General features: G+C 40.3%; 2 protein-coding genes across 2 annotated transcripts in view; one reads left to right on the forward strand and one right to left on the reverse strand.

Annotated features, from left to right (window-relative positions):
* Window positions 1-1,009: 1,009 nt before the first annotated feature.
* LOC105087148 (granzyme A) lies at window positions 1,010-8,055 on the forward strand. Its single transcript, XM_010977771.3, has 5 exons — window positions 1,010-1,216; window positions 4,158-4,296; window positions 5,720-5,861; window positions 6,073-6,342; window positions 7,822-8,055. Exons 1-5 carry the CDS (start codon window positions 1,150-1,152, stop codon window positions 7,981-7,983), a joined length of 780 nt encoding a protein of 259 aa, XP_010976073.1. The 5' UTR covers window positions 1,010-1,149; the 3' UTR covers window positions 7,984-8,055.
* A 3,767-nt stretch (window positions 8,056-11,822) lies between these two features.
* The window catches only part of CDC20B (cell division cycle 20B), a 52,489-nt gene continuing 52,023 nt past the window's right edge, over window positions 11,823-12,288 (reverse strand). The window contains exon 12 of the mRNA XM_010977770.3: window positions 11,823-12,143. Within this exon, the coding sequence (XP_010976072.1) occupies window positions 12,004-12,143 (140 nt within the window). The 3' untranslated portion in view covers window positions 11,823-12,003. The remainder of the gene's footprint in view (window positions 12,144-12,288) is intronic.

A 12,288-nucleotide genomic window follows, 5' to 3' on the forward strand; every position in this document is an offset into this window, starting at 1 on the left:
GAAAATAATTAATCTTTGATGCACTAGTAATACCTGGGAAAAGGAAACATAGGGGTCTCAGTAGGGCTTCCTTCCAACGCCATGTGATTTCTGAAAAAGCAACCTCTGGTTCTGAAGTCATCAGGGTGTTAAGTCTGGGGATGGTTGGTTTCACACCAAACAGCGTGATCGAACATATGACCATATATACGTATGTAATTTCATGAAGACCACATCCTCAGCTCAGAGAAAGAGCTAAAGACATTCCTAGTAGAAAGCATACTGAACATTGTTCTTTCAGGGACTGAGGTTAATCTTTCTTAGAGTGAGATGTTCCCCAATATTGGAACAAAATAGCTGCTTCTGACTTCCCTTTTCCTTTCTTAGCTAACTCCTGAAAGAAAGAAGGAAGATCAGGCAGGAGAGAGAGGAAGGGAGGGAAAGAAGGAAGAGAGGAAGGGAGGTAGGGGAAACTCAGAGACACTTTCATATGTCATAAGTTGTAAAATCAAACAATCAGGGGAAACACAATCAGAGGGCTGGAAATAGCCAACACTCCCTACCCCTAGCGGCCTCTGCCCTCACCTGCCAGAGTCCAGACAGAAGCACAATCAATTATCATCCACCAAGTGGGCAAGGAAAATCCAGGCAGGAGCTTTTGAATAAATAAGGCTCCTTCCTGCATTTCCACGTGCCCTTGGCCAATTACTCCTTACATAATCCAAAAAAGATAACTAGAAATATACTTGGTTGGCGACCAATTTTTAGGACTTTTTTAAAGCTCTAATTTAAGTCTTTGAAGAGTTTTTACTCATGAACACAGAAGATGATACTGCTGATGATGAAAACTAGAATCCTCGAAATGCCAGCTGAGACATTTAAGGTTTCTTCTTGTGTACTGTGTTCTGATGGCAACAAGGTCCCCTTGTCCCCACCCTCCCTGTAGAATTACAACCCTCTCCCTCAGCCCCAGCCAAGGAAACACATCTGCTGGTATCGAGTGATTATTCACTCTTCTCACTTGTATTTTTTTCCTAACACTCAACTTTGAAATCAGAAAGAAAGAAAAGAAAGGAAACCACATTCTTCGTACTCTCGGTATATAAATAAGAGTCAGTCAAGAACTGAAGACAGCTTTTCTCGTTGATTGATGTGGGGGCACCAGCCATAATGAGGAACTCTACCTTTCCGGCAGCCACTCTCTCAGTGGTCATTTTTCTCCTTCTCATTCCTGAAGGTAAGACTGACTCTTGTCATTTCCATTATAACCATTAAGTAAAATGGAGCAGATCACAATGAACTTTTGGCAATATCAGCTAAGTGTCCTAAGAGGAGATTTCCCCCCACCCCACCCTGCCAAGCCTTTACATTCTTTCTGGGATTCTAAATATGTCTTTATTTTAGAAGGAAAAACATCCTTCTTTCTTCTTTAAAATTTCTTTATGAAAGATAATAGAACAGCCAGTGCTTATGGCCCTCAATTTGTGGCTTGAAAACTGCCAATGTAAAAACAGGTAGATAAACAAACAGAGAACTCTTACATTAGGAAAACAAATAGTACCTTTCAGGAAAGGAATAGTGGTGCCTCAGTCTTTCTTGCTGCAGAAAATGCAGAGTCTTAAAGACAATTAAAACAAACCTGAGCTAGACACCCCTCAAAACAGGAATGATTTGAATTCTTATCGGTTTCTCTAGGCTAGTGTTTCCTTAGGAATACATTAGGACACTGGGGACATCCCCACATAGATTCTTTGGTGCTATAGTATTTTGTGTTAAGCTAATTCTTTGGGGTACGAAGTAGTAAACAACATGCCTGGTTTTGTGTGAGCTGCATGAGCATCAGTTTGAAATGTTGTAAAAGCCGTGGGATTATCACTAGAAGGGTAATGGCCCCTGGGTAGCTCTTGGTGGTCTTAAAAACCTTCTAGGCAGTTTTTCTGCTCTGGGGCTAGGCTGAACTGTGCTGACAAGGGTGGAGCAGCCATGAGTTTCCCCCAGGGCTCAGCAGCTTTGGAGGTGGGAGTGGTGGGCAGGGGCTGATGCAACAATCTATCTTACCAGAATTCTCAAAGAAGTTCTCTGGTTTATCTTTAACCTAAAAATGAGAAGAAATTTTAGCAATAACAAGGTTGCAGGACATTTGGAACAAAGGATGGGCAGAGCACCGTAAGCATGGTATATAGCATGACTATATTCGGGCACATTAAGTTCACTATCACAGAGAGAAAACAGAGCAGATCTTAAAAATCCAATTATATCTTTTTTTTTTTTTTTTGCTCCTTATTACCAACTTTTTTTCTCATTTTTCAGTTTTATTAGGTAGAATTGTTACAATTTGACTGCACATATACAATATATTGCCCGCAAATACATATATAAATATACTGCACATTTTTTTAGTTTACATATGTGTACTGATCATTGTTTCTAAGAACAACTGTGTTTAGTGAGCACACATGCCATCTCAAAAAAGCTCACTAAAAGCTTTAGCTTTTAAACTTACATAGTTATCAAAGGAATAAAGCCAACCACAAAATAAGAATCAACACAATGAGGTAATCCAACCGTAAATGACAGTCAAAAGTGCTTACCCATATTCAAGAAATCAGTCATCTAAGTTATAAATAATAAATAGCTCTGCTCCATCTTGTTTCTTGTGGTCAGAGAGAGCTGTGTGGGCTCATAAAGGGAACAGACCCAGCAAAGCCAGACTTGATGCTCTGGACAGCTAGTCTCAATCCTCCTACAAATTAGGATCCTCCGGAGGGTTTTGAAACAATACTGACGTCCTAGCCCCAACCCCAGTGACTTTAATTTATTTTGATTCTGGGTAGATCAAGAATTGCTAATTTTAAAAGCTTCTTGCCTGCTCTGAACTCTATTCCCAACCCTGCTAGGTTGCAGGACATGTGGACTTTTTTGAGGTGGCATGTGTACTCACTAAACACAGGGCTCTGCAAAAGGGAGTATTCTATTGAGTTATGGTTTCTGCAGCCCAAAAGGTCCAAAGGTGCATCTATTCATGATCCATCCCAGGAAAAAAATTGAGATGTGGATGAAGTTCTCTTGGTTTCTCTAAGTTCCTTATGATTTTAGTTCTAGAGCCTAGGACTTCCCCTTCCCAACTACCTTCTGGGAATTACAGCTTTTCTGGACACTCTCTTCCCCGTCCCCCACTCTCATCATTTAAGACTTAGTGTAAATCCAGCAATGAGTTGGTTTTAATAATGGGGTAACAAGCACTGTGCCCTATTTAAGGAAGCATGGTTCTCAGCCAGTGGCGAGGAGAAATGTTTGGGGAGACTCCAAGAACATCTGGTATAGGAAGGTGGAGTGCTGAGAGTGTGTCACAAGAGCATAAGAGCCTCTCAGGCAACGTGGATGGTTTGCCATGTGCTTTGGTCTTACTATTCTCTAATAATGAATCTATACTTCTGGTCTACCACCAAGGACATTTGACTAAGGCAGAATCCTCTCCTTAGAGAATCTTCTCTCCTCCCTTCCTTAGAAAAGGGCTTAGATTAAACCTTTTGGTTCAATCTGGATGGAAGGGGAGCTTCAGGTACAATAGATATTATTTTCTCAATTTATGAATGAGGGAATGCAAACTTCAATAAGCAGAAGTCTCAGAATAACCAAAGAACTCATGGGTAGGGTCACAGCTAAAAGATGCTATTATTAGTTTCTAAGCTGTTGGGTTTTGCAAGGGCTTGGGGTGAAAAGGGCAGCTTTCAGGCTTCTAAAAGCCACTCTGCTTACCCAGGTTAATACTTGGCTAGAAAGGGAGAGGGGTGGGAGGATACACAAGGTTGCCATCATCACCAGCAGCTCCTAAAGCAATGGTTACAGGTAGAGACCAATGCACAGCTGTCTGCCCTTTGCAAGCCCTGAGGCCTGAGCTCAGTGGTTGTGACAGATTCTCAGCCTGTTAATCCCTGAAACTGCCAACGGCATGGTTTCTGTGGGTGAAAAGGCAGGGCCTTCTCAGTGAGTCCAACACAAATGGGATTTACATTCAGATATTTGAAATCCACATGGAAGGTGGGGAGGATGCTCTCATCTCCCTTCCTCTCTAAGTGGGAAAATCATGTCTAGTTTTCTTAGAAACATGGCTTTCGGTAGAGCTCTTTGGGGTGGGCACTGATATGATTTGCCTTTTTCTTTTTAATTTTTAACAGATTTCTCTATAAAAATTATTGGAGGAAATCAAGTGACTCCTCATTCAAGACCCTACATGGTGCTGCTTCAAGGGAAAGACATCTGTGCCGGGGCTTTGATTGCAAAAGACTGGGTATTGACTGCAGCTCACTGTGTCCTGTAAGTGCTTGGGTTTTAAAAAATGTTTGTAGAGATAGTCTAATTTGGGGGAATATTAGTGAATAGAGTAAATACCACTAAAACCACAAGATCTTCACATCACTTATATCTTTGGCAATTTGTCTGCTCCAACAGGGAGTTGAGTCCAGGCTCGGCCCCAAAGAATCAGACCAATGAGGAAGCAGCATCCAGACTCTTTCTGTAGATCTCCTCTAGAGCCACGGGGTTCAGGTGCTGCAAGTTTTTGCTGCTTCCGGTCTTGACTTCACGATGGTGTGGAAGGGTGAACATTTCGGTCCACTCAGGGACCCGAGCACAGCTGTCAAGTAGAGAAAGCTTCTTTTGAATGCCTTCCTGTTTTTCTTATGAACTTCTTTCACTTTCAGCCACCTCTTAATTGCTGTCAACCACTTCTAACCTCTGTCAGGGCTGGGCTTTACTCCTTAAATCAAGCCTCTAAACACGGGGCTGTCTATTAAGATAGCCACTATCATATTGGCTATGTAAGTTTACATGTGGCAATATATATTTACTTACATTAATTAAAACTAAATCAAATTACAAATTGAGTTCCTCCATCTCACTGGCCACATTTCGGGTCCTCAGCAGCCTACATGAGGCTCCATACTGAACAGTGCAGACCTTTAGACCATTTCATCATCACAATGTACTCTACTGAAAGCACTGTGCTAGTGTCTTAAGTGAGACTAACATCAGCTGTGTAATGGAAAAACAGCAGTGTGAATATATGGTTGGTGTAGTTCATACTACGTTGTGAATGATAATGGCCTTAATCATTAATACATCAGAGAGTATTTTGATTTTATTAACCAAAATGACCTTTAGCATGGAGGAGTAAAAGAATCCTGGGCCCCTTCTTCAGACCACCATCCCCTCAATATACACATACTCAATACCATGCAAATCAGTTCTTCCACTAAGCAATCTGTTTCTGAAAGTTTTCCCATTTAAGTTTGTTGTTCTTTCACAAAGATTTCTTCATTGCATTAGTCTACATCTATTAAGTGTCTTGCTTTTGTCTCTAGACTACTGAGACCTCTTGTTTTCTAGTCATCTAGAACCCAATTCTCTATTACAACTAAAGCAGGGTTGGGAGGGTACAGTACTAAAACCCCAACAAAAATCCCAAGACTTGGCTTCGCTGCCATGGAATTCTCTTATTATTTGTTTTTCAATGAACCTAGTTCAGCGTGTTATAAATAAGCTGCAGGTGATTCTGATGATACATTTGTAAACAAATTACTTTTTATTCTTTAAGGTACACATTTTTTTCTGAGCCACAAACCAGTATTTCCACAGCAAGCATATTTACAAATGGGACAATGAAACTGATCAGCACATAATATGCTCATATCCTGATTTAAAGATTAAACCAAATTAACAGTGTTGTCTTTGTTTTCAGGAACAAAAAATCCCAGATCATTCTTGGGGCTCACTCAATAACCAAGAAAGAGCCTGAAAAACAGATAATGTTTGTTAAGAAAGAGGTTCCCTATCCATGCTATGACCAGGACACACATGAGGGTGATCTTAAACTTCTAAAGGTACAAACCTTTGATTATTACTTTTGATTGATTTAAAAGTCACAGAAGCACCTACAATCTGGCCACCTATGTGGAAACCTTTCTGGGTGTCCCTATAGATACAGACTAGAGCTGCATAAGGGGGTCCCTGAGGGTTGGGCTAGAATTTAAATTAAAATGTGACACTTTTAATTATCTCCTTCTGTAACTCTTTTTGCTTGTCTTCCAACAGCTAAACAAAAAAGCAACAATTAATAAAAATGTGGCTATCCTTCATCTCCCTAAAGTAGGGGATGATGTGAAGCCCGGAACTATGTGTCGAGTTGCAGGGTGGGGAAAGTTTCACAATAATTCACCTGCGTCTGATGTTTTGAGAGAAGTCAATGTCACTGTCATAGACAGAAAAATCTGCAATGATCAAGGGCATTATAATTATCAACCTGTGATTGGACTGAATATGATTTGTGCTGGAACACTCAAAGGTGGAAAAGACTCCTGCAATGTAAGTGAAATAGGACCCCAAATTTTAGCTGTTGGACTAATTCATGCAGATATAGAGAACATAAATTCATGCTTTGTCTTGTCATGGCATTAACTTCTACAGGGTCCTAGCACTTTTTCAAAGGAGTTTGATAAAACTCCAGTCATATAAATTCATGTTCTCAGCTCAGGTGAGTTGTTCATCAAAAATAGCAAGTTCATTGCTAGTGCATGGGTTGAACTACTACATCTTCTTGATTTCATATCAAAAACCACTGAGAAACAATTTTTTCCACTTTTCATATTAATATATGAAACTGAAAAATACATAATTTTTTCCACTTTTCATATTAATATATCAAAACTAAAAAATATATAACAGGAGAGTTGAAGTCAGGGTACCTCTAGGGCCTTCAGTGCCTTTTCTCTACCTCAGTAACCACCCCCCCAAAATTCCTCTGCCCTTTAACCAGGCAAGTCTGAAATGCCTGCATTCCCAAGACTGACTGAAGATCTCAGGATAGACCTCCTAGAACCAAGCTCAGCCCCCAGGAAACAACTTCCAAGCATGACCCATACCAGAGATCATGGAAGCCTCCTTGCCAGTATCCCCTTAGAAGGGCTGGGACAGGGATCTGCTTAAAGACAAGGGTAGAAGAACATGTGACAAGGTGTAAGCTCTGAGTCCTGGCTTGTCATTCCTCACCTCACTGGGATGGAGCTGGTTCCGCAGAGCCTTGCATTTGCAGAACTCTATTTACAAGCCTCAATGGCCCACCATCTGGCCCCACCAGTCCTCCCTAAAGCCAAAGCAGGGAAACCACCAATCAGGACTTCAACGTTAAACACATTGAAATATACTGATTCTAGAGTTCCATGAGAGAATGCAAGGTCACACACTGGGTGGCTCGGTCACAAGAATATAAAGCAGGGACCTACAGCTAACTGAAGCCTCCCTGCTGGTGGAGCCAGGCAGCTCCAAAGTGTAATCACTGACTTCCAGCGGCTTCCAACTGGATTCTCAAAGGAGCCTCAGAGAGCAATCGCTGTCTATTTGAGAAAATGAAGGAAAAGATTGCTTTGGTTTTGTTCCTTTGGGAAGACAATTATCTGCCGGAGGAACAAGAAAACATGGTTTTTACTCTTTCCCTCAGTGTCCCATCTGCATTTGACTATTTTATCCCTTGAATTATTAAGCATTTTGAGAAAATGCCAAGAGAGTTTCCTTCTAAAGCAGAGAATGTCTCAAAATTAGTAGATAATTCAAACAATAATACATGTCTCATTTCAATCTTCACTGGTTCTTTAGACAAATCTAGAAAACCAACTTGAAAATATTAAAATATACCCGATCATTTTGATTTTTTAAACACTAATTATCAAGTAAGTCAAGGTTGGTCTTATCTTCAGCTTAAATGCTCCACATTAAATGGAATTGCTTCCATTCTGCTAGTGGTCGTGGTTAATACCGGTATCCACTATTCCTCTTGCTTTCCCCTAGGGAGATTCTGGAAGCCCTTTGATATGTGACGGTTCCCTCAGAGGCATCACCTCCTTTGGCATTCCAGGGAAATGCGGGGACCCTCGAGGACCTGGCATCTATACTCTTCTCTCAAAGAAATTCCTCAACTGGATAGTTAAGACTGTGAAGCATGCAGTTTAGATAATTGTATTTCATTTCACTTGCTGTCACTTCTTAATTTTATCATAAATAAAACCAACTGGTATCACTGGACCTGTTTCTTTCCTTTAATTTTTAGCGAGTAGATCTTGACCAGCAAAGTGAAGCAAGATAATATAGAGATAATAATGTGGATAATGTAAAGGAGAGATCAAGGGACCAATGTCACCTGTGTCATCCATGACACAGTGACAAGTGACACACAAACTTTGCTTGAAGTATTCACTTCACTGATTCAATGGGACTAAGGAGGAATGACACTAAGGTCAGGCTGGGAACAAGTACAGCAGAGCACTCAGCAATTCTGCCAGGAACAGAAACAGCCAATCTGGAGGATTAGGGTTAAAAGGAATTAAATTTGTCCTTCAAAGGCCATTGTTCCACATCAACACCTGCCATTCAGATTTATGTGCAAGAACCTGAGTTGATGGGAGAAGTAGAAATACAAGATCCTCATAGTATTTTCCAAAAGCAGGTGAGAAATAGGAATTAAAATTCCAGGGGATATTAATGAGGTGCTTAGTTAGCCAAGAAAAGTATGCAACAGAAAGCCAGCCTCCTTTCTCAGGAGTTGGAATTTAGGCCTTAGATTATCTAGGTGATTTCTTGGTTCTCTTTGTTCCTGAGCCTGGGTAGGTCCAATCAACATGGTGGGTACAGTGGCTGCCATCCCATGCCAGGGTGTGAGTGTTGAATCACGGCCTGAAAGTTTTCTTTGGGAAAAAAACCCAGGATGTTTATCCAGCATGTTGAAGGTAGTAGATAGTCATCAGCCCAGTAGCCACTTCAAGATGTGATTGTGTAAATAGATTCCTTTGATTTCTATCAGTTCCTTTGGGAATATAAATTTTATATGTGTGTGTGCATTTATATACATATACATAAATATATATATATAGGCACACACAAGCTATATCCAAACTAAGAACATACAGCAACACTACTCTTACTTGGCTTCTTAAAACAAATGAAGGAACATAGCTTAAAGGCTGACCCCAAAATATTGGTACATTGGTTTTCAACCATGGTTGCCCATTAGACTTACCAGGCTCTTTAAAATGTCCAATGCCCAGGCCTCACCACTAGAAATTTTTATTTAATTCAATGGGACCCAGGACAAAGTATTCTTTATATAAGCCCCCCAATGATTCTAATATGCAGCTGGGATGAGAAACCCCTATGTTAGAAAGTAAACTCTTGTGCTAATATCTAAAAGAGATGCTCTAAGAGAGTCACTGTGACATCTTAGGTAGCCGCTGTAACCCCTAATTAGGATTTTAACAGCAATAAGAGGATGGATGGAATATTTCCTATTGGCAACTTTTATTATCGATTTTGCAAATCTACTTTAAAATAGTTGTATGGAACTCTATCGTTCACTGCTGGTGGAAGTGTAAATGGGTACAGCTTCTTAGGAAAAGTGACAGCGGTGTGTGTATTAAAACTGAGTGAACATTTAGGCTGTGGCCTAACAATTCCACTCCTGGGTATATACCAAACAGAAATGAGGGCTTTTTCCCACCAAAAGTGTGTCAAGAATGTCTATAGCAGCTTTATTCTTAAAAGTCAAAATTGAAAATAACTCAAATATCCACCCAGAATAAAATGGGTAAACAATTGTTGTACATTTATACAAAGGAATTTTACACGGTAATGAAAAAGAACAAACTATAGTTACACGTAACAACATGAATTAATCTTACAGACAATGTTGAGTAAAAGAAACCAGACAAAAATTTACTGTGTATGATTTACTGTATGATTCTATTTATCGGAAGGTTGGCAGATGGCATAACTAATCCACGGTGACAGAGGTTAGAATAATGGAGAGGTTTTGACTGAGTAGGCACAAAAAACAGTCTTTTGGGGTGAAAGAAATTTTCATATCTTCATCTGGATGATCTATCCCTATGATCTTGATCTTAATCTATTCATAAATTAAACATTCATTGAGCTACACACTTAAGATTCATGTGCTTTAACATATGTGAATTATTATTCAATAAAAATTTTACATTACAAAATTTAAAAATCAGTTGTAGCAAAGGCTTCTGTTTTGTGTATTGTCTATAAGTACATTTTTTCTTTACTGAAACCATATTCCAGATTTCCACCAAACCTAACAGCAGTAAAAGATCTACTGCTATTTTTCTTAAATGAGATTCCTTGTTCACACACCAATACCAAGTGAGAGGAGTGATCTTTGGTCATGTCATAGTGTCATGAGATTATTAAGACAGAAGTAACCAGATCAGAATGGTGGGGGATGCTGGAAATGAAACGGTCTCACCATTTTGCTCCTTTCCCTGCTAAATTTTTTCTTATAATTTATACCTCGCTAAATAAGATCAAATGAAAACCATTATCTTACAGAAGAAAAGTATGTATTGCAAGAAAGTATCATATTTGCAGCTTTTGGTGAACTAAAATGTTGTAAGGCAAGAATTACTAGCACTACCAAGCAGATGTTCTGAGTTAACAAATGGAAAAGAACAGAATATATTAGCAAACTAAAACTAGTTTGGCAGGAGAATCCTAATGCCCCTTGTATTTACTATCCTGCTTTTCAATTACCAAGGCTTTTGTTTGTTTTATGGGTTCTTTTTTTTTTTTTTTTTTTTGAGGCATGATGTTATGAGTGTGTGTATGTATTAGTAAAAACCATTTATGACAAAGCAAATAAATCAATCAACATTTGTTATCTGACACATGCAAAGCATTCTAAAGGGTACTAAAAAATATGACATATGCTCCCTCAGCTCCTCCATTTAATTGTCTGGGGAAGAAATAAGCATGTTAAAACTTGGATAAACAAAGATTCACTTAGTATTAAAGATTTTTTAAAACAACGAGAATAGTGTATTAATACCAAGTAGGTGATACAGACTGATGCCATGAATTCAAACCCAGGTAACAACTTTTGAAAACACTTCCTGAAGAGGTTAAGACTTATATGGAGGTGCATAGAAAAGGAAGAAAGGAGGAGGAACTCCAGCAAATGCACAAGGCAGGACATCACAAGACTTAGCCTGGGAGTAACATAGGAGGTGAGTGAGGATTAATATTAAGGAGATAGAACAGTGGCCTGGTCAACCTTGAATTCAGAAACCTTAGCAGTTATCAAATCCAAATTCCTATTCTTGCAAATGGTGTGACATACCCAAGGTCACTTCATCAGTCTATGGCAGAGCCGACTTAAGTCCAGGTCCCCTAACTTCAGGTTCTGTGCTCAGAACTCCAAGGCTGAGGCCGAGGGAGTTAGGTAATGGGGAGTCATAGAGAGTGTATGAGCAGGGGACTGGGAGCATCAGCACAGTGCTTTTAGAAACTTAACTCACAGTGGTGTGGAGACTCAAGAAGAATAAAGACAGGAAAACCAATTAGAAGGCTATTACAATAGACTGGTGGTCAGGTATTCAAGACAAGACTAGGGTGAAACAAAAGAAGAGAGAACAAGGGGTAAACTGAGTACACAGGGAGCCAAATAATCAGGAGCTGCCTGAGTGATGGGATGACCAGGATAAGGATGAGACCATGAAGAGGGGAAAGGGAGTCCCACGGAAGACCTCATTTTGAGAGGAAATAATATGCATGCTAAACATAGAGTAGAACTTTAATCAGTATCTTTCAAGTGAATAAGTTGTGTTTTTAGTGTATTGAGTTTGAGCTAAAGACAGAAAGGAATCGCAATCAAAAACGAAGTATCTAGAAGCAGACAGAAATACGAGGCTGGAGCAGTGATGACTGCATCTCTGACAAGGAAGAGACAGAGAGGAAGAAGAAAAGGTGAGGAGGAGGAAGAGGAAAGGAGGAGGGGGGCAGAGAGAGAAGAACAGAGCCAAAGACCATGTCTGGGAAGTGCAATGGGTGGAAGCAGAGCAAATGAAGCAACCTGAGGAGGAGAGGTCGGGGAGCAGGCATTCACTTCACGAAACCACACCATCTCATTTGAGCCTCATAACAACGCCATGGAGAAGGCAAGGCTGGTATCACTATCCTTGCTTAGAGATGAGGAAGCTGAGGCTGAGAGGGGCTGAGGGACTGACTGCAATTCCACACACAGGCTGTGCCATCAGCCGCAGCAGAAAACACATGGGTCTGGTCTGGACTCAAAGCCAAGTGCAGCACTCTGCCTCTGTGGCCTGTGGGAAGACAGAAAGACAGTTCACGTTCCATGTGACAAGGGCTGCTGAGGACTGGGAATCAACCTAAGCAGGGGCCATGAATCCCATCCCAGGATAAAGGGCTTCTCCAAAGACCTGCCACACTCAGGGCTGGCACTCCCAC

The sequence above is a fragment of the Camelus dromedarius genome, chromosome 3, assembly GCF_036321535.1.
Source record: "Camelus dromedarius isolate mCamDro1 chromosome 3, mCamDro1.pat, whole genome shotgun sequence".
NCBI classification, from domain to species: domain Eukaryota; kingdom Metazoa; phylum Chordata; class Mammalia; order Artiodactyla; family Camelidae; genus Camelus; species Camelus dromedarius.

Excerpts from the sequence above, each read along its gene's own strand:
- LOC105087148 (XM_010977771.3), top strand. The coding sequence starts at position 1,150 with ATGAGGAACTCTACCTTTCCGGCAGCCACTCTCTCAGTGGTCATTTTT. Across the intron at positions 1,217-4,157 it reads TCTCCTTCTCATTCCTGAAG|ATTTCTCTATAAAAATTATT; the intron begins GTAAGACTGACT and ends AATTTTTAACAG. Across the intron at positions 4,297-5,719 it reads ACTGCAGCTCACTGTGTCCT|GAACAAAAAATCCCAGATCA; the intron begins GTAAGTGCTTGG and ends CTTTGTTTTCAG.